Source organism: Penicillium subrubescens (genome assembly GCF_028828155.1).
Source record: "Penicillium subrubescens strain IBT 31985 chromosome Unknown utg000002l_segment0_segment0, whole genome shotgun sequence".
Lineage (NCBI taxonomy): Eukaryota > Fungi > Ascomycota > Eurotiomycetes > Eurotiales > Aspergillaceae > Penicillium > Penicillium subrubescens.
Window position 1 is genome coordinate 3,339,766 of NW_026643152.1, and position 21,571 is coordinate 3,361,336.

General features: G+C 49.2%; 5 protein-coding genes across 5 annotated transcripts; 1 reads left to right on the top strand and 4 right to left on the bottom strand.

Moving 5' to 3' along the window:
* Positions 1-985: 985 nt before the first annotated feature.
* On the bottom strand, positions 986-1,882 carry N7473_002582 (SAP domain-containing protein; the record flags this gene model as incomplete). The annotated part of the gene is made up of 1 exon (XM_057148522.1): positions 986-1,882. The coding sequence occupies one exon, from the start codon at positions 1,880-1,882 to the stop codon at positions 986-988; it is 897 nt and encodes a 298-aa protein (XP_057012176.1).
* A 1,311-nt stretch (positions 1,883-3,193) lies between these two features.
* N7473_002583 (DUF3455 domain-containing protein) lies at positions 3,194-4,590 on the bottom strand. Its single transcript, XM_057148523.1, has 3 exons — positions 4,418-4,590; positions 3,546-4,356; positions 3,194-3,483 (listed from the first exon to the last, which is right to left on the bottom strand). The coding sequence occupies exons 2-3, from the start codon at positions 4,206-4,208 to the stop codon at positions 3,376-3,378; spliced, it is 771 nt and encodes a 256-aa protein (XP_057012177.1). The 5' UTR covers positions 4,209-4,356; positions 4,418-4,590; the 3' UTR covers positions 3,194-3,375.
* Positions 4,591-5,311: 721 nt separating this feature from the next.
* On the top strand, positions 5,312-9,288 carry N7473_002584 (U2 snRNP complex subunit HSH155; the record flags this gene model as incomplete). Its single annotated transcript, XM_057148524.1, has 2 exons — positions 5,312-5,566; positions 5,618-9,288. The coding sequence occupies exons 1-2, from the start codon at positions 5,557-5,559 to the stop codon at positions 9,286-9,288; spliced, it is 3,681 nt and encodes a 1,226-aa protein (XP_057012178.1). The 5' UTR covers positions 5,312-5,556.
* Positions 9,289-17,978: 8,690 nt separating this feature from the next.
* N7473_002585 (uncharacterized protein) lies at positions 17,979-18,355 on the bottom strand (the record flags this gene model as incomplete). Its single annotated transcript, XM_057148525.1, is given in 2 exon segments — positions 17,979-18,293; positions 18,308-18,355. The coding sequence occupies 2 exon segments, from the start codon at positions 18,353-18,355 to the stop codon at positions 17,979-17,981; spliced, it is 363 nt and encodes a 120-aa protein (XP_057012179.1).
* Positions 18,356-19,624: 1,269 nt separating this feature from the next.
* On the bottom strand, positions 19,625-19,810 carry N7473_002586 (uncharacterized protein; the record flags this gene model as incomplete). Its single annotated transcript, XM_057148526.1, has 1 exon — positions 19,625-19,810. One exon carries the CDS (start codon positions 19,808-19,810, stop codon positions 19,625-19,627), a length of 186 nt encoding a protein of 61 aa, XP_057012180.1.
* Between the last annotated feature and the right edge of the window lie 1,761 nt (positions 19,811-21,571).

Here is a 21,571-nt window from a genome sequence, read left to right on the forward strand (position 1 = left end):
TAGTAAAATCGTATATTTCGTCAGCCAAGTACCAACCAACCCGTCAGTGACCATCGCTAAAGGCCTCAAACATAGGACTTCAGCGTATAACCTCATCTCCAAATCCGTGGTTGACCCCCGTTTAGGACCGCTGCAGCGGGGTTGGGTCCGTTCATGGCCCTACTCCACCAAACAATCCCAGCAATAAAAGCGTTCACTGCGCTCATGGAGGTGTTTGCTGCCTTGACTGGACCAAAATCCATGAAGCCACACTCTAAAAACAGCAGCACTGGGCTGGGATTCGCCAGAAACACCTCGATCCAAGTGGGTCCTGGCGGTAAAACCGCGTGATGGGCTCGCCCCATTGGCGAATAAGGTTCCAAGTCTGGGGTTGCACTCATGAGCGGATCGTCTTCCCCGGTGCGACAAGCTATGATCGGATCCAATACTCGGACGGAGGTCCTGGTGTGCTTTTTACACCAAGGGTGAGTTCGTCGATCCCGTGTCGACGTGCCGATCTGGAGGGGCCAGGCCAGTTGGGAGTCCCGTTGTGAAGCCGGACTGGTCAGCGTGGGTGCTGCAGGAACGAGAGGCTAATGCACAATTCAGCTGACTGCACGCGCGGGGATGTCCTCGAGGAGTGAGGTGCTTCTTCGGTGCTTTCACTTATTAAGGAAGTGCTTCGGACGTTTCAGAAATGGTAATGGGATGAAAAGGATACTGGGGCGCATATCTTTGTTATCTTGACAATTGATTGATACAGATATCATTACGATCTTATCCTACATGAACTGGTCCAAGCCAAGATCAAAGTATACACTACTAATATTGACAAAATTTGCTCAAGTACTCATTAGTATACCATCGTTATGATACAAATGAAGCAAAATGTTTCGATTTGATTGGTGGTCCCCTCAAACTTCCTTAATATCGTATCGTCACAAACGCCCTGCGAAAGACCAGAATATGTAAAACACAAAAGAAACTGCAAAGGAATGGCAGCAATTTAGCTGGCGGCCGTGAAACGCTTCTTGCGAGCTTCCATGGCCAAACGGTCCTTTTCAGCCCAACTCTTCTGCTGCGTGCTCTGTCCGGTCTGTCCGCTTTGCGCACTCTCCCTGGCGTTCCCACTGTTCCCACCACCATTGCGGTTCTGGTTACCATCTCCACGACGGTTGCGGTTACGGCCGACATCGCGCCGCTTGCCTCCACGACCACCCTGCTCGTTGCGGCCTCGCTTGCGAGAGCGCTCATCGGGAAGAGCCTCGTCAAGACCCTTGACACCAACACTGGCGCTGGTCTCGGCTACAGCGCTAGTACCAAAGCGCTTGGCCCGCTCTAGCTGCTTCTCAGCCTCCTTGCGGGCAGTCTCATCGTCTTCAACAATGCCGAACTTCTCAGCGCGCTTCTTGCGCTTCGCCAATTCCGCCTCCAACTCAGACGCGGGAAGACCACGGGTGTAATCCACAGCGGGCTTCGTCTCAACTTCGGCAGTCGCAGCCTCGGGGGCGGCTTCAGTGTCGGCACCACCGGCCGATTCCACCTTCAAGTCGTTGGTCGTAGCAGGGTCGACGTCGAGCTTCTGGTTCGGGACGGCAACGGGGTTGGCCACCGGGCCCTTGCCGCCAGCAGCAATGGCAGCCGCGGAAGCCTCCGTGGAAGGGTTGGCAGTCTCAGCGGGGACATCGTCATCCCAGTCGATGACATCCTCGGCGACAGCGTCGGGTTTGGCAGTCTCGGTAGCGGCGGGAGCATCAGCGGGAGCAGCTTCCGTGGACTTGGACTCGTCGTCCTGCTGGATGCGGGCAACCAGGTCGGCCTTCTTGCCGGTGTGGGGAAGCGATCGGGACTTCAGGATCTCGACCAGCTCGGCATTGGTCTTCTTGCTGTAATCGGTCGCCATCTTGTAGTTGGTAGTCGGAGATGTGAAGGAGCGCGGTATGTGGTGAGGTTGGGTGATGCGCGGAGGGAACGAGCGGTCGTTTTAAAAGTTGGGTAGGGAAGAGTGAATATCACTAGTGACTAGCAATCATAGCGCGACAGCTTCGTAGGCAGATATCGGATAGAATTGAAGGTGATGCCTGGGCCAGGAACGAGGGCGCGCTTGGGAGGCAGCGTTCGCGTCAGCCATGATGATGATCACGTGAGTATTATGACTGATGACTGACACCTGAGGCAGCAATTTAGAGTCATCTGTAAGTACGAAACAAATCATATGGATGTTACCGATACTGTTCAAGTAAAATCCTTAAGATGGCCTGTCTTGGAAAATTTTCAGAGGCCAGTTCCCTCATTCTTTCTTCAATTGCCAAGTGTCCATCCTTACTACTACAGGAATGGGTAAAATAGGTACTATCGATTGCCGGAAGTAACAAACATATGCATCGGGGACTCCGAGTGGTGAATTTATTTACACGTAAAGACCTCCAAATAGTTGCCCAGTAAATACCAGCAAATCAAGGAGGCTCGAGGACCAGGGTCATTCATCCCGAAACTTCAATCATAACTACAGGATAAGAAATAAAGTCAACGTTTGTAAACGCCACTGACATCTACAAAATTATCCGATCAACGCCACCTTAGCCATGACCCGGACTGGAAGCTAAAGCTTGGGCCCAAGTTTCCAACAAAGAGGTCTGCAGTATTCCGGTAGCCACTTGAGTCATAATTGACAGCTGTCGGACCAGGTATAGCTGAAAATACGCTGGCTTCCATGTGGAAGGTGGAGGATGCTGCATGCACTGCGCCACATTGGGCTTCCTTTTGCGCCACTTATTGTTGCCTGAGGCATTATATTGAGGAAGAATAGTTGGTGGAGTGGGAGCGTTCAACGAGAGCTGTTGGATGAAATTTCTGTTGATGGTAAGCATCTACCCTTTGTAGCTGGCAATAGGTAGACTTCCCAGATTTCCAGGCTAGTGGAAGAAAATACGTCGGTGTAGCCCGATGCATAGGTCAAGCTCCTTGTTTTCTAACCTAGTATTTTCAAGCAAACACAGGCTCATTTTTCAAGAAAGGTCCAAAGATCGCCCATATATTCAAGTAGAGAGTATTTGTGAGTCAGACGTGTCAATAAATAAGATATGCAAGGGAAAGCCATCACGAACCCTGATTAAGCCCATGACACTTTGGATGGAATTCGAGTCTGTTAGACCTACTTTGGAATCATTAGGCTTCAAGACATTGATCAGATTCAACAAGCTTCATTCTTCACCTTGGTGGCAGAAGGGGGTATTGCACTCAAGTCCAAGTATTCGTTCTGTAATTAAGCTACTACTTGGTTCTGTGTTCAGAACAGGTATCATTCATCGTGTCATAAAATCAGGCCATCGCGGCCTAGAAATAAGTCCAAATATTATATGAATAAAGAGCTAACCCTGGACTAAGCATGTTCCATCATCCATAAAACCAATACTCTGCGGCATAATCAACCAGAACGGTCTCTTTCTGCCCAACACAAGTGGATGGAGCAGAACCTTCAAAAGTCACCACTCGATAGACCTCCTAGAATAGTGTCAGAGAGCTGCATATCCAATAAATGAATCAAGAACTTATTCTCTACTTACCTTGATACCGTGACCATCCTTGAATCCAAGCTTCAGCCAGGCCACATCGTCATCTCCGTTGTCCCCAGCTACGTGGCTCACTCTCTTCGGTGCCGTCACCGAAGCATCCTTCTTGGTAATAATCCAAGAGGCAGAGCCACTCAATTTTAGGTTAAATAAAGGATCTCCAGCAGTATTGAAGTAGTGTTCACCGATGATGAGATCCGAGCTGTTCGTGGTGTGGCTCAGAAGCTCCGCCAACAGAGCCACAGACCCGAGAGGAGCACGCCCAATGACAACAGGCATCTCATGAAGAAGAGAAATAGAAGTTGATGCAATGCAGGAAGCATCAAACAGTGTTGCTGCTGCTCCGGTTGCAACAGGTTTGCTGGTGTCACGAGGTTTGTGGGAGTCTGTTGAAGCTGGACACGAGTAGTTTTGTGTTCCACGGCCCAGAGCGACGTATTTGAGATTCAGGCCAGGGGATGGGTTTGGAAGTTTGACTCTGGTATCACTTAAGGGAAGAGCGAGGTTGGCCAAAGAGCAGTTTCCCAGGCTGATGCCGTCGAGTTCATCGGATATGCGTGAGAATGTGGCTGCCAGTCTCAGTGGACCTGGAAGGGCTGATGTGGCATCAACCAACATCATCGCCAGGATGAAGGCTAAGACTGAAATAACTCGCATGATGGATGTTTTTGTTTTGGTAGGCTGAATGATGCTTATTCCGAGAATCGAGGATGAGGGTATGGTGAAGGACAGAGCCTCGAAGTGATCTGAGCAAAGAAGAAAAGCTGGGAACGGGTCCGGTAAGAGGATCAGAAACAGCAGTGGTCTTCTGGTTTAATAAGTGAAACCATCCGTGTTTGTTTCGACGAGAGACAAAGGAAGCCTACCTTGATGGAGAAACTTAGGTTTCCTTGGAACCACACCGCAAGGCACACTTCAAAACCAACGCAAAATAACACTTCTTGCTAGTACTGATGGCTTATAGGCTCTCTATAAGATTCATACAAGACAAGGCCCAGCAAGGCTGCTAGGTATCATATAGATCTATATTGTACTCATGTATCGATCTGGCATTTCTGCAGCTAGGAGAATATTCATAGGTAGGAGAATTGATTCTTTGTTGGCATCCTTGGCTTGGAGACTCTGCGCATTGGGGGAGCACAGAAATAACAGAAGAATCTCACTTCTCACCACTAGTAGCCAATGTAAACCCTAGATTATGTTGCCCACCTCGCAAAGCCCGGTTCACGTTACATCTCTGTTCTAGTGCCGGCGGTTAGTACGAAATGTAGAGGTTCGCCAAAGTATTAATAGCTAGGAATCCACAATTTACTTGGACACATCAGCAATAGGCATCATTACTCTTGAAATAATCTCATTGGTTCTAAATCCGATTTCTATAAGGCCTTTTAGTTGTTCTTTTATCAGACTGTTCTTGCCTTGCAAACAGTTAACGTAAATGGCATCCTGCACTTGCCAGATGTCAGAGGTCACGCTCTACGATTAGGTCTCAAAATTAAGTTCAAAGAGACACACATGATTATTGTAATAAGGTTGGAATGGTGTACTTCTGATACAGTTTGTGTGTGACATAAATAGACTGTAAGCGCCCTTATGGCACCAAGGTTCCGTTGTGAGATACTGAGCTCGTTTCCCCACTACCCAGTCCCCCTTTGCACAACCATGACTAGTGTTTAGCCAAGCAATTCCCTGCATTCTAGAGCACCCAAAATAGTACTTCATCCCTTGAACCCTCCATTGTCACTCTGATTAGGCCATTACCTCGATATACGGGAATCGGCCTGAGGGCCGTGGCCGGGCTCAGGATACCATATCACGTGATGAATTAGTCATCCCGCTAGCGCGACTTCGTTGGCGTCGTGCATTTTGCACGTATCGCAAGACCTCAGCGCGACAGCTACCCAATCATCAATGCTGCCGTTTCAACGGTCCCTGATCCGAATGTAGCTATTGCTACCGATTTTGTGCGATCATACAGTCAACCTGGACCTGACCTATCATCAACATGTCTGACGGTAAGCACCCTTCGACTCCTCTCACTGACCTGTTACTGATGACTCCTTCAGCCGATATTGAAGCTGTCCGGCGGCTTCAAGCCGAGCGCAACGCTGCTGCCGCTAGCAAGAAAGGTTCTAGGACCTTTGACTCATCTAGTCAGCGCACTGACAGTTCGACCAAGGCCTCCCTGACTGAATCCTTCGACACGACTTTGTACGATCGAAACGGACCCGACAAGTTCGCTGGCTACGATACTTCTATTGCTGTGAATGGCGATGATGAAGATGTGGACATGGAAGATGCGAATGGCGGCCGTCACTTGGTCGGCCAGTACACTGCAACCAGAAGCCAGATCGATGAGATGGCGCATGGAAACGGAGTGGAGGAAGAGGACATCTTGCTAGGCCGTGAGAAGGCTGCCCGTATTGCTGATCGTGAATCTGACTACCAGAAGCGTCGGTTCAACCGCGGTCCTCTAACACCTACGCGCGCCGACCCTTTCGCTGCCAACGCCCAAGCAAATGTGGAGGAGGGAGATGGCCAGACATACCGAGAGGTTATGGCCCTTCGTGAACTCGAGAAGGAAGAGGAGCGTGTTAAGAAGCTGATCGCCGAGAAGCGAGAGCAGGGAGAAGATGTTGCGGTTCCGGAACACCAAGCTACCTTGACGATTACGGGAGGTGGCGAGGTGATGGCCGACGCTGCTGCTACCGCTGAAGCAGCCAGTAAGAAGCGAAAGAAGCGCTGGGACGTGAGCGCAGAGGAAAATGGAACATCTGAAGATGCCAAACCTGCGGAAACAAAGGCAAAGCGATCCCGGTGGGATGAAACTCCTGCCCCCGGCGCGGCCGAAGAACCCAAGCGCCGATCGAGATGGGATCTAGCACCTGCGGCCACCCCCGTTGGCCAGCAAGGTCTTGCAACTCCTATGCACCCGTCTCAAGGAGGTGCAGCCGCGGCAGCTGGTTTTGGGAACGACGTGGCTGTCCGACCTGGAGATTGGACTGATGAGGAACTCGATATGATGCTACCATCCGAAGGGTATAAGATTTTGGAGCCTCCTCCAGGATACGCCCCAATCCGAAACCCTGCACGCAAAATAATGGCGACTCCGGCGCCTATGCCTGGTGCAGCTGGTGTTGGTGGATTCATGATGCAGGAACCCGAAAACATTCGATCCATGGGCAAGGAGCTTCCAACCGATATCCCTGGTGTTGGCGACTTGCAGTTCTTCAAGCCGGAGGATATGGCCTACTTCGGAAAGCTTATGGAGGCTGGGGATGAAAGCACCATGACCGTCGAAGAAATGAAGGAGCGCAAGATCATGAGGTTGCTGCTCAAAGTCAAGAACGGCACACCTCCCATGCGAAAGACCGCGTTGCGCCAGCTTACGGACAATGCGCGGAACTTTGGAGCCGGTGCTCTTTTCAACCAGATTCTCCCCTTGCTCATGGAGAAGTCATTGGAGGATCAGGAACGTCACTTGCTGGTCAAGGTCATTGACCGAGTCCTCTACAAGCTGGACGACCTGGTCCGTCCCTATGTCCATAAGATTTTGGTCGTTATTGAGCCATTGCTCATTGATCAAGACTACTATGCTCGTGTCGAAGGTCGGGAAATTATCTCCAACCTTTCCAAGGCCGCTGGTCTCGCCACCATGATCAGTACCATGCGGCCCGATATCGACCACGTCGACGAGTATGTACGAAACACCACAGCACGAGCGTTCGCAGTCGTTGCCTCTGCTCTGGGCATCCCAGCCCTTCTCCCATTCCTCCGCGCTGTATGCCGCAGTAAGAAGTCCTGGCAGGCTCGTCACACTGGTGTGAAGATCGTCCAACAAATCCCTATCCTGATGGGTTGTGCTATTCTTCCCCACCTCAAGGGCCTCGTCGACTGTATCGCAGACAATCTCAGCGATGAGCAGGCCAAGGTTCGAACTGTCACTGCGTTGGCTGTGGCTGCTCTGGCTGAAGCTGCCAACCCCTACGGTATCGAAAGCTTTGACGAGATCCTGAACCCTCTCTGGACTGGTGCCCGCAAACAGCGTGGCAAGGGTCTTGCCGCCTTCCTGAAGGCTGTTGGTTACATCATTCCGCTTATGGATGAGGAGTACGCCAATTATTATACCAGTCAAATCATGGAGATTCTTCTACGAGAGTTCTCCTCTCCGGACGAGGAAATGAAGAAGGTGGTTCTCAAAGTAGTTTCCCAGTGCTCTAGCACTGATGGTGTGACTGCCAACTATCTCAAGGAACATGTCTTGGCCGACTTCTTCAAGAGCTTCTGGGTCCGACGTATGGCGTTGGATCGCAGAAACTACCGCCAGGTCGTCGACACAACCGTTGATCTTGGCCAGAAGGTCGGTGTCGGCGAGATTCTCGAGCGGATCGTCAATAACCTGAAAGACGAGAGTGAGCCGTACCGCAAAATGACCGTCGAAACCATAGAGAAGCTGGTTGCTTCTCTTGGGGCAGCTGATATCTCGGAGCGATTGGAGGAACGGTTGATTGATGGTGTCCTGTTTGCTTTCCAGGAGCAAAGCATTGAGGATATCATCATCTTGAATGGCTTCGGTACTGTTGTTAATGCCCTCAGCACTCGATGCAAGCCATACCTCCCTCAGATCGTGTCTACCATCCTCTGGCGGCTAAACAATAAGTCTGCTACCGTTCGTCAGCAGGCCGCCGATCTGATCTCTCGCATTGCGATGGTTATGAAGCAGTGTGGCGAGGACGCTCTCATGGGCAAGCTCGGTATTGTCCTTTACGAATACTTGGGTGAAGAATATCCAGAGGTGTTGGGTTCAATCTTGGGTGCCCTGCGGTCCATTGTGACTGTCGTCGGTATTAACCAGATGCAACCGCCTATTCGAGATCTTCTGCCCCGACTCACGCCTATCTTGCGTAATCGTCACGAGAAGGTGCAGGAGAACACTATCGACCTCGTCGGCCGTATCGCAGACCGTGGCCCCGAGTCAGTTAATGCCCGTGAGTGGATGCGTATTTGCTTCGAGCTCCTAGATATGCTCAAGGCCCACAAGAAGGGTATTCGTCGTGCGGCCAACAACACATTCGGTTTCATCGCCAAGGCCATCGGTCCCCAGGATGTCCTAGCCACTCTCTTGAACAACTTGCGTGTGCAGGAGCGTCAGTCCCGTGTTTGCACGGCTGTCGCCATCGGTATTGTTGCTGAAACTTGCGCTCCCTTCACTGTACTGCCAGCCTTGATGAACGAATACCGCGTTCCTGAGCTCAATGTGCAGAACGGTGTTCTCAAGGCCATGTCTTTCTTGTTTGAATACATTGGTGAGATGGCCAAGGATTACGTCTACGCCGTCACTCCTCTGCTCGAGGATGCTCTCATCGACCGTGACCAGGTTCACCGACAGACTGCAGCCAGCGTGGTCAAGCACATCGCGCTCGGCGTTGTTGGTCTTGGCTGCGAAGATGCCATGGTCCATCTCCTCAACCTGGTATTCCCCAATATCTTCGAAACTAGCCCTCACGTCATTGATCGGATCATCGAAGCCATCGACGCTATTCGCATGGCCGTCGGAACCGGCACTGTCATGAACTACGTCTGGGCAGGTCTGTTCCACCCTGCTCGAAAGGTGCGCACGCCTTACTGGCGTCTGTACAACGACGCCTATGTCCAGGGTGCAGACGCGATGGTTCCCTACTATCCAGACTTGAAGGCCGACGGTCTGGACCGTTCAGAGCTTGATATTATCGTCTGAGGACGATTTTGTAATTTGGTTCATGGGTCTGCTTCTTTCTCTCCGTGCATAAGTATCTGACTCTTTTGGGACGACCATTCTGTGTTTTACAAGCCGGCGTCATTTGCCTTTTTACTTTTTTTTTCTCGTTCCATTTCTCATGCAGGGACGAGCGGACGTTCGGCGTGGTTACTGTACATCAAAGATTTCAAAAGTCGCTAGGTACTAGGGAATTTTATTTCAATTCAAAAATGACCATGAATTAGCCAGTAGAATAACTTAATGCTAAGTAATATTCATCTAGACTCGGAAGTCATCTCTACGTAACTGTTGAATGTCTCACTCGAGTCTATACCAGGCAGCGACCGTCGCACCATCCACGACGATGACGAGGCGGTCCGAGTGCGAACGCCACCAACAATAACCACAATCTGACTTCAATTTGGATCAATAGTAGGGTCAGATGTGGTATGAAATCGATTAAATAGTCAGCAAAAAGTAATATAGGACCAAGTGGGCCTGTCAAGTCTATTGTTGCAGTGAGAAATAGATTAATTGATCGGGATGGCGCACTATCAGATTTCACCAAATTAAATCCTGGGGCACCACCTGTCGCATGTATATCTCAAATCTGCCCACAGTACGATGCCCCAAAAAGAAGGCATTTTACAAGCCAGGAACGCCCCTAAGTCGATCACAGCGCCTCCGATCCTCCAGACCCCTGGGAACCATCGTGGCCAAGCATAGTGACAGGGGGCAATTGGGTAGTGATCGCTCCTTTGATACTGTCAATCACTGTTCATCGCTGTCAATCACGACTATCTTCTTCCTGTCCGGGGAGGGAAATCTGGGGTTGACTTCTGCAGAGAGAGATGTTCGGGAAATATCAAAGCATATATCAACGTTGGACTATAGAGCTCGAGGTAAGAGATAGATAGGGCCGGGTTAGGTAGTTGATTGGAATTCAACGCCATCAGAAAACCTGTTCAACATCGAAATCCTTCAATGACCAGGGGGGATTCTATTAACCCCCCTTTTTCCATTGTTCTACTGCTTAGCCTTTTGCCACGCTCAGGCACGCAAATAGTAGAAAAACAACGCAAAAAACGGAATGAATCACAAGGGGAAAATGGAGTACAGAGAGAGCTGAGAACTCAGAAAGGAAAATTGGAAACAATTTCTCGTCGAGAACCAAGAAACAAGGAAACCCCAATGCTTGTATTTTTGTTATTATCCAATATTTTCCAACTCACAGGCAAGGTTGTTTCTTTTCGGTTTCCTATCCACCAGACACTCAAGAAAAACGACGCAGTTGCTACAGTAGTTACTACTCCGTACATACACAGAGCACTATGCTCAGTGCCTCACAGCTCACAGCAAGATGGAAAGAAAGAGGGATGGAGGGATGGAGGGATGGAGCCCACATTATCCACTTATCGCAGTGCCAAGAAGCGCCAAATGCCTAAGCTTGCCGTGAGATGGGCTTGGCACAGGATGTGGCCGCGTAAGCTCTCCATCGGAGGGACGTCAGGCGTGCTTCTTTTCTTATTGTGGGGAATCTGAATCTGGTAAATCTGGTAATCTAGCGAAAATATTTCCTGGACCTTCCGTCCAGCCAATAGTAAGGAATATTGCATTGCAGGTGAAGAGGTCAAAGTCAGGGACCCGTCTCTTGGATTGCTGATGCTCTCTATACAGTAGGCATTTTTGGATATTGAATTTTACCTCTTTGAGGGTATGTAGCTACTGTAAAGCATCACTTGAGCTTTCTACATTGGCTTTTGTAGCCCTGCATGAACTAAATCATGGTACCTCTATGGTAGTATCGTGCATAGTTCTTCTATCGTGTCGAAGATGTACTAAAGTGCCGCAGATACCGTGCTGTCGGAGGTATACTCGACGTAGAAACAGAGTCAAAATAAAATCAAGATAAAGGGATTCTTCGTCCCTGATTCCCGGTACCAGAGTATGTCAACAACGGTCTACACAGCCTCCCCCTGAATTCACTGTTTCCAATCACAAGGATCTTGCTGAACCGGGGAATGGAGATGGAGATGAAGATGGAGCACAGTTCGGTTCCAGTTACACCTCTAACGAGCTTGGTAAATGGTAAATCCTGCAGTCTAGTTTTGACAGAGTAGTTTTAACGGGAGCACACCATCACCACCATACACACAGACCCTTAGATAAGGGCGGCACTCGTGACACAAGCGAATTTATGACTGGATGGGTGGAATGGTTGTCCCCATCTATCCCACAATCATGGCGCAGTGGCGGGCGCCCCTTTTCACTTAGTGTGCTTATATATCTACTTAGGCTGGCATGGTGGATTTTCAGGGTCCAATATCCCGTTGATGGGGGCAGAGAGTATCAAATTTTAGAGTTTTGGGCTTTGATTTTTTTTTTTTGCTTTTGACTTTATACTTCTGGTAACGGTAGTTCTTGGGTCGGTGGCGGACACGGCTAAGAAGAAGTGGCTCTCTGGAAGAACGACTCCAACGAATCTTTTACCTGTTGCTGAATCGTTGCCAGAATAATGGATCTAAGCTGAAAGGTTTATACAGGTGATCCCCCTTTCAGAGATCGTCGAGGCGTTGGTGGCACATGCAGGGAATGAACGCCGAGATGGGTGGGGGTGGATGGTGGATAGTGAACTCCACTCTGATAGAGGCACACACCAGTACTTTTTGGGATGTACCAACTTTTTCTCTTTGTTTTTGTTCTGGGAGGTTTACATAGTACAGTATGATTATTGTTCTTTCGCGTGTAGTAGAGTAAATAACCAAGTGTATTAAAGAATCTCTTTGTAGTGAAGCGATACGGATGGGCTTTTTAGAGATACATCCAGCAGGACCGGGACCAATGTCGCGTGTTGCCCTCTGGGTATTCGATTGGTATATACATTTAATACATGATTATAGTGACCTATCAGGATCGCGTAAAATGGGATGTACCTGTCGAGCATGCGAGATACCGCGGATTCATGTGAGAAGCTCGGAGGGGAAATCTCGCACGTAGAGCCAATCATGCGATTGACTCAGATCAAATTGCGCAAGAGAGTGAGAGACAGGGATCAGGGATGTTGGGGAGAAGGGTTGCGCATTGCATGGTGAAAGATGATTGGGACCAGGTCAACAATGCTCCTGCAATGCAGTGTGCACAATTGAGCTCTAGGTTGTCATCAGTGCTCAGATGCTACTGGGTGACGGGCGCAAAAACATGAGTTCATGTCGGTACTGCGTAAGTACTCGATACTCTGTACTCTTTCCTCCATAATCAGAACTGGATCTGTCCAGGCGATGTTGCTGTTGCAACGCGATTACATAGTCTAGCATAGCATAGACTACTTGCAAGGGGACTTGAGACCCTGCAGCGACTAAATCATGACCGAGGGGGCAGCTCTACAGCTATGCGCTTGTCCCAGTCTCGAGTTCTTCCCGTCAATCTAGAGGCGAGGGGGGAAGTGCTTTCCTGCTAGATCGCCCTCCTTCGCGCGTTTCCACGACTTTGATTTGTTTCCAGCAGATGTCCACTGTACAGTATGTCCTGTAGTCTATACATGTGCCTCTTCAAAACGCTGGGGCTGACATCAGCTAGTCCCCCAAATGGTTGGGTTTGTGACTTACGCCAAGGTCAATAGCACTCCACACCATGCAAGTGCGCTTTTGCCAGTGGAAGCTTGGCCCAGTGAAAATGACGAGACTAGGAGAGTGATTATTGACATCGAGAAGGGACGAGTGGAAGGGGGGGTTGAAGGAGGGGGAAAGCCCCAAGCCATAGCATTACATGATTCCAACATTTCAGATTGTAAGTTCGGGTTGAGCCGTTGGACAGCGCACACCGTAAGTTCTTCGAAGTACGGAATAATACTTCGTACATAACTAACTAGTGATTTGGTGTGCGGAGAAGAGACGTACGGGAAACCTTCCAACAGGAACGGGGGAGATGGCACTAAACCTTAGTGGCGGGGTCATCCAGCAGCCACCGGAAAAGCCATCTCATCGTTCTGGGAAAAAACTATCCGGAGCTTTTCAGCAAGGCGATGACATCGCAAACTAATGGCGTTGAGTACGTAGTTTGTTAGCTACTAGTTTAGTACTCAACCTCCGAAGGGCTCCGCTGAATAAACCGGCTCGTCACGAAGGTCACGAAGACATGGGAAATTGCACTTTCTTCCGCGCCCCAGGGGAAAATGGAGACATGGCTTGCCAGATTCAGTATGGCCGTGTTGAACCGTGTGTGTTCAAGAAGGGTTAGATAATACATAGCAAGGGATCAGAACAGAGGAATAGAACTCCAGATCAATCATATCATCCGGTCGAATATAGAAACATCATTTCTCGGAACGAAACCCTAACAGGATCTCAAGATCAAGGATGAATTACTTAGAATAGTTAGAAGTAAAGGAAAGACAACCCAACAAGGCCAATAATTCTTCGATCTCGAACGGTTTGGGGGTGTGGAAAAGTATATCCAGTACCCAAATTGACCCGGTCGGCCAGTCACGTCACAAAGCAGGCCCAAAGTGGTGGATCTCTCCTTGTGCAAATACTCCGTATAGGAGTTCAAGGCCAACAGACTCGATCCATCCATCAAGATGCGCCGGACGTTTCAGGTTGGCGTTTAGCGTTGACCCTGAGGGTGGCAGTGTTCTTAGCGGCGATTGTGGGCCTCACCAGGATCGCACGCAGGGATCTTAGTTACAAGTTCTCCGTATACACGCCGTAATGGGCTTTGGCTTTTAGGGCCCTAGCGCCCCTTTTTCTGGCACTAGCCTCACTAGGAAACTAACGCCAACGGGCTTTTGCGGGGATCCAGGGCCGGGCTGGAAAAGGGCGAGGGAGGGCGACTAGCATGGTGCCATCCACGTCATAGGCTTGATGCCAAGGTTGGGCTTGAGAATTGACTAGCTGTTAATTGATTTAGTTTACTTAGTGGAGTTATTATACTCTGTGGATACTTTTGTCAGCATCGTTGGGCCCCATGGTTATGATTAGTAGGTTTGAAGTTGTACACCATCTGTCACCTTCAAAAGTGTCGATACGATCTCTTCTGATATTAATAGAAAATAGATAATTTATTTATATCTTGAATAACAGATTACGGTAGAGAAGTTCAAATGAAACTCTATTACCGCCATTCCAATGGAAACCAATAATTTTGCTTTACTGGAACGACCCCCAACGTATCCAAACTTGTACCTTGACGAATTGCCCTGTTGTACCTCGTCTACCGGCAATGACCAGCTAATAGTCAGAACCCCCAAACTCCCGTAGGAAATACCACCCACCTGGACGGGACAAAGCACGCGTCAGCTCCTAATGGAGCCTGTCAATCGATTGGTCGATCCCACGGTGCCAAGCTCGGCTATCGACTATCTGCCGTCTCTTCACAGACACAAAAGGAATGTGGTGGATCCGTGCGACCATTCAGATCGTCCAGATTGCATATGTGGATCATACACTCCCACCCACCCATCACGGACAAACCCCCCAGAGGCTGGATGAAGAGGAGAGGAGCAGGGACTCCGGGGGTCCGGTATCGGGCGTGTATCCCCTGTATTCATTCTTCTATTACCATTGGAATGGGAGTTATAATTCCTCTATCATTCATCCAATCACGATTTATCTATACAATGCTTTCAGAACTTGCCGTCATTCCAAAGGTTTGTGGGTTTGAACTCCATCATTTTTGGTTTCTATTTCTATTTTGTTGGAGCCTTTGGCTGGTTATCTGCATCCACCGACGACGCCGTAGTGGAGGTGTGCTGAGCGGATGGCGATGTCCACTTCTGCAAATCCACATATCCTCGATCGTAGTGGCACTCGCTGTCTCCATCCCTTTTCGACAAATTTACCCAATTTACCCGGGTGGGCATCCTGCATTTGTGAGGTTGACATCGAGGAGGACCTTGGATCGTGCTTTTGCCTTGGACCTTCCTTAAACAAAGGTATGGTTCGAATAAACGTTTGGGCGATGGTCAACTCCAAAGTGGTCCTGGGCAATGCAATTCCTTTTGCCTCATAGTGACGATGGTCCGATTACTATGTATAGAAACAGGTCCTGCAGAACCGATGACGCTGCTGACAAGACCCGACCGAGCGTGGAGATGGTGGAGGATATAGTGATACTACTAGGATTTGTGCAGATGACCAGGTCATTCTCCCCAGCAGCATGAGATCTACTCAATAGATTCCAGGACTACTATTCACGACTACTGTAGGGAATTCATTGATGCAACGTCGGTTGCCGAATGGGAATATCAAGCCCGTACAGTGATGTGCAGCAAGAGGTCAACCTTGAAATTAAGAGGACAATCGCGGACGATCTGCCGCGGTGGACACCGCCAAGATCGGAGCCCCGTGCAGATGACAGATGAAGATGGGTTTTTTTTGGCTGCTCTAGGGCTGGTTCCTGGGCTGATGGGGGGAGGGGGCGTCTCGGGGATCGTCATAACGTGCAAATCCAGAGAGGGAATTCCATCTTCATCGTCATTCTGGATGCATATCCATGGATATGGAAGATAAGATGAGTGTTTACATGTTTTCAGCGACGAAGTATTAGCTAGGAGTAATTATCATGGATCGGGTGAATTGGATTTGCACATGCATCCACCATTTATGAGTATTGGGGATGTAAATATCCCGCATCAAGTACATGAGCAAATTTTCCGATAATTCTGCGTGTGTGCACAGTGTTCAGGCTGGGACTTGCCAGAGGAGTCTTTCGTATGGAGTACATTTCTCGCAAAGGGAGGTTTTGCGAGGTCAACTAGTCCATACTCCTCCTGTTTCCAGCACAACTACATACACTAATATTCATCTGGTTGACCGCTTATTACCCATTTTTTCAGCGCGTTTCTCGGGAACCTCGAAGGGAGAAGACTGCCGAATCAGATCGCAGCCGGGGTTCCGGGGCCTTGACGCACTTAGCCCCTTTGGGAGGATCTAAAGAGAGAAGTGGATCTGATGGACTTTGGAGGGGCAGAAAAGGGGACCAGAAGGCCAAAAAGAGTAGAAACAAGAGGAGAATCCCGCCAGACTAGCGACGCGTCATGAACTTGAGAACATCCGCCAGGCCTGAGCCGTCTTTGACCCCCCCCCATCCTATGATCCTATCCGTCCACTCATCATCATCAACCCAGCTTAGCACTCCGTATGGAGTATATGGAGTACTTCAGCGTCCAGAGGAGCTGTCTTTTTGGGTTAAGCGTTAACAAATAACAGCGGTCAGCGGGTCTTGCGACTGGCTAGTACATACTTGGCTACATACAGTAAGTACTGTACTCTCTTCTTTGGCAACGGAAACAATGGTGATGCTATGCTCTCTTGAGTCTCTTCTGCTTCTCCTTCTCCTTCTCCTCTCTGTCCTTTGCTCGGTCTCCACTTCTCCCGTGTGTATAAGCTTGGACCTCTTCTGTCGCAGTGGAGTCCGACCAAGACCGAAAGTCTCGTCGCAGAGATACACTTTGTGGATTGGCACGATCTCCTCTTACCCTGTCCATCCGGCTCACTCCGTTCAAACCCATGGTGATGGCTCCAACGGTCGGCGGTGAGACATGTGTACCCTAACTCCTCATTTGAGTTCTCCGAGCTTCAAAGTACATACTAACATAGTATGGCTTCCACCTCTGTTAGAGATACATTAGAACCTTGGTTTCAACATCATAGCCTATGTTTTCTAAGCCGGCACATTGTCGTCAGCTTGCGGCCCAAGTTCCAACGGCCTGCGCCCCCTTTTCACTCCGCAATGAATACAACCATACCACCAATTTGCCCCCCTCAATAGTAATGCCCCTTCAAGACCATGGATAATAGAGCGAAAATGATGCAATACAGCAGAGAAGTACTGCCGGTGAGATGTGGAGTGGGCCAACGACACGGCATAGCTGGAGTCTTGCACAGTGGAAAGGGGGGCGCGCGACGCTCAGACTGGAATAATGGGCACCTCCAAGTTTCAACCCCGTTGCTTGTTTTTTGGCAATTTATTCTCCCGTCATGTTCGCAGTTGGTTGGTCTTCAACTCTTGGCTTGGGCATGAATGGGGGCATATGGAAATGAGCCGGGCTCCATCTCCAGAAGTCGATATCCATAGTTTTGTCCATAGTCCCGTGGACCATCGAGCATGGACGTTCTTGGGTGTCTGATTTGAACTCGGGCTAGTTGTCGGACTAGCTTAGTCTACTCCAGAGGTCTCGTTAGACATCCCACGCATCCCACGCCAACGTCTAGACTGCCGAATCGGTACTCCTTAGAGTCGGCCAGAACCTGAACTTGAACTACTCGACGAGTCCACGATGTAGTAAGGTCTCATCTGGAACTCCATTCTTTTGACCATGTCCACTTGCAAATGGGTCATTTGCGTGGCCCCAGCTACTACTGTCTTACTTTGTCTTGTGTAGCTGGTCGTTGTTGATCATCCAGGCTTACCTAGTGAATATGTCCGAGCTTGGACGTTGAAAATATATATCGACATTTTGGAGACAACCGGGAGTTGTGATTGAGACTCTGCCCGAACTCAGCATTATTCAGCGCGCCCCGATAAATTGACTACATCACATAAACTGTTGTAGAAGGTTAGTATTTAGAATTCGAAGTTCAAAACACAAGATCAATAATTGAATTTGGTTCTGTCTCGGCATCGTACTAGGTCTGTACTACAACCTCACACAACCCATCAGCTGAGCTCCAGAACCAAACTCTCGAACTACATCACAACCAATTACAAGCATAGGTTTCATACTTCCAAACCGTAGCACTAAGCTCTTTACAACTTTCAACTTTCTCGTCCCTCGTTCCTAGTCCCAACTCTCCAGACCCAAGGTCCAACTCCAAACCTCCAACGGCGCATCCCATCGCATGCCCAGCCAACACCCGTAGACCCACGGCACGCCATTGAGGCAGAGGCACACAAGCCCCCATCGAATCGTTGACCCATGGGAGACCGCTCAGACCTACCGCATCCGGCGAGATGTAGCCGGTTCGCATACTGGAAGCCAGCCTCTCCCGTTCTATGGTTTTCTGGTTCTGTGGGAACGAACCTTTTGGTTGTGTGTCTTCCAGAAAACCGTCGTGACCATGGGACCCATGGCGTTGGGTGGGAAATGCGGAGAAAAATCCAATGGTGATCCGGCGAGTTGCGACGGGGAACGCCCGTGAGGAGAGTTGTGGATATGACTTTGTAGGAATTAGTAACCATAACCGGTTACTTTGAATTTGAATGCTACTATAGAAGTTCTATTGGACACAGTGAAGTTTGAACAGAGAGTTTCACTGCAACGCCCATGGTTCCGGGATCGAGGGTGATTTCCGACAAGCTCTCCGCAGTGGCGGTGGCTTGCTTGTTCCTCCCCCCTTTTCTCCCCCTTTAGAGGGAGGACGCCAAAATGATCCGCCGTATCATAAGGAAGGTTATTGGCTGGAAGTTTGAGTTGGGCTGGTTTAGGGTAGTGATCACGGGATATAACTACTCCATCGGCAAACCACGACAAGCTAAACTACTGTTAACTAGTTCACTGAACCAACCACTTTAGTGGTGCAAAAAAAATTAAGGAAATTTGAATGTGAACGACTCCATCCATTCTGGCGGGATAAAGCGCCTCGAGCGTGTATTCAAAGTTTAACAAACCCGGGACATAATAATGGGGCTTGTTACCAAGTCGTTAGTAGTAGTTAGTGATTCGAGTGAATTAGTTCGTTAGTTTCTTCAGCCTCCCTCGGCTGCCTCCTCAGATCATCCTTGTGATCACGAAGCTTGGCGTTATTGGAAGGAAATTGGGATGGAGAACAAGGCATTCAATTCTGTTTCTGTATGGATGAGGCAGTCACTAACTTGGTGGTTAGTGTTTGCTCCGTCTTGTTTAGTGTCATGTCTGGTCGCTCTCTTGAACCATACACTCGGGAACGTCGCTGATGGATTGACTCCATCTGTAACTTTTCGGGGATCTGGCACTTGGGGGGATCGGGGACCTTGGCAAAGAACTCTTACTAGTTATTTGCTTGCCCACTGTGGTTCATTTGCCACGGGCGAAAATAAGATGATGCTCCACTTTCTGAGGAACGGCGCCAGTTGGGAATCCTCTTTGGCGGCTTGCACGGTTGCACCTTGGGACTATTCCCGAGTACCAAGTAAGATAGATTAGGAGACGAGACTATGGAGTATAATTTTTATTTTCTATGAACTATGAGCCCTGGACGACGAACTAGTACTATAACATAGTATATTACTCTATCATACTATAAAATCTTAGTAATATTGACTAAATCTACGGACAAACTCGGTCCAGATGTGACAAGTCCGATCCTCTGGATCTGTGGATAGCGGTCACATCTGCCGCGCTATTGCAGGAGCCGCGCCGCTAATGCCCCCCCCCATGGCGGGATGTGCTGGTCCGCGCTCTGACGTCGTTGTCCAACTGGCGACAGCCGTGCTTGCACTGCTGGGAGGAGTTGGTGTGCCCGGGTGTGGTGGTCAAGTAGTGAATGGAGTTACGGAAGAAGTAGGATGGGGACGAGGCGGCGATGGCTTGCAGGAACAGGCACATTAGGAAGGTACGGTGATGTGTGAAATCGGCAAAATGGCGAACAATACGAGGTCTGGAATGAAAATAGTTCTCATCTTCGTACAGAGAGTGTGTTGCTTTGCCTTTTTAGCCCTTTGCCTTTTTCCTTGCAAATACTGTAACCCCCCCGGTTCCCTCCCTTTTCCCCGTCGCACGGTTTCCTCGGGGGTTGGGACCCTTTTCTCGAGTGATACAGAGCATGGCCCCCCCCCCCCCCCCCCCCCCCCCCGGTCGGCAAATCTGCGCATGCTGAGAACAGGAGTCATGTCCTGCAGGCGAAATATCCGATATATCGTCATTGCACGAGTAAGGTGATCTGTGCCGGTACTACTTCGTATCTTCTTTTAGGACCAGTTAGTGTGAATGTGTTACGAGGTAATCGATGGCTGGGTTCAGTCTCAGGTCTGCAAGTGCATAGAACTCTTGAGTATACTCCGTATTGTGTGTGCTGATGAGAGATGCGCCGGGGCAAATCCGGAGCGAGTCCGACGGCAGTGGTGTGTGGACTGCGGAGTGGCGCACTGTACATCCTCCACACGTTGGAGGTCTCTTCGGTAACTGCTGTATATGAGAACTACTGTTGATGCCATGTGAATATACAAGACGTCCTATTTCTTCCGTTGGTGGCTCTGTGGCATACAGTTGGTACTCCTTGCTTAGCTGTACCCCGTCCTACGTACTTCGTACTGGACATACTGTGGCTTTCACTAGGTTACTGCAGTACATAATTTAGATAGATAATTGTACCATAAGAAGCAAGATTTCAAAAAGGTTGAGGATTATGTGTAGCAATGAACCATATCATCTCTAGTCGAATCATAGCTCAGCACTACCAAGGCGCGCGTGGGGTGTCAACGTCGTCATCGTGCGCATTTTTGTTCCCGTAAATTCCTCGAGAAGGAGACCCCAGCCCGTCAGGACACAGAAGGAGAATGGAGCACAGGAATAATAGTCAAGGTCCGACCGTCGTAGAATGTCGTCAATAATGTGTTCAAGCTATTGAAATTGATATCATGCTGTAATTTCATTCCTAACTACTCCGTCCAACCCGTACTATCGGGAAGAACTATCGACATCATTGAAAAGGCTATTGGGTATTGGATAGAGGATGTTTAAATGTTGATTTCTCCATGTATTATTATTTGAATTCGAGTCTTTTTATTTTTCGAAGCAAGGTCGCCTCACACGCTAACCATCTATGGCCCGTGTCAAAGGCTCCCCCTCTCTTCATCCCACATACATGGCTGAAAGCCCTGCGTGTGAATCGTCACAATCTGGTGTCAGGGATGGGCCCTCACTCTTCCGCTTTTTCTTTTCCTTTTTAATTCCTTTATTCCTTTTTCCCTCTTTGCCTCCCTGGGAGTGTCCCAGTATTTGAACCAATCAGCAGAGATCTAAACTTGTCCCCGTGGGCCCCTCCCACATTTGGGTTTGCCTGAAAGCCATGGCCCAAAGAGAAGGGGGACAGTCCTTCAATTCAAGCTTGAACTTGCTCCCTTGAAAATGAGATGTGTACTAAATTCAAATCACAAATAGTATAGATATTGAACTTGTATTGATTCTTGTGTTGTTCATCTTGTAATAGTAGATTATTGTATAGTCATGATTCATCCTATTCTACAGTATTTCTACTCTACTAATAACCCCCCACGGGCGCGGGTGTACCCTTTGACGTATCACTGAGGTCTGCCACTGGACTTTTTTTTCCCCGCTACTTTGAAACACGCTCTCTCAGGGCGAACC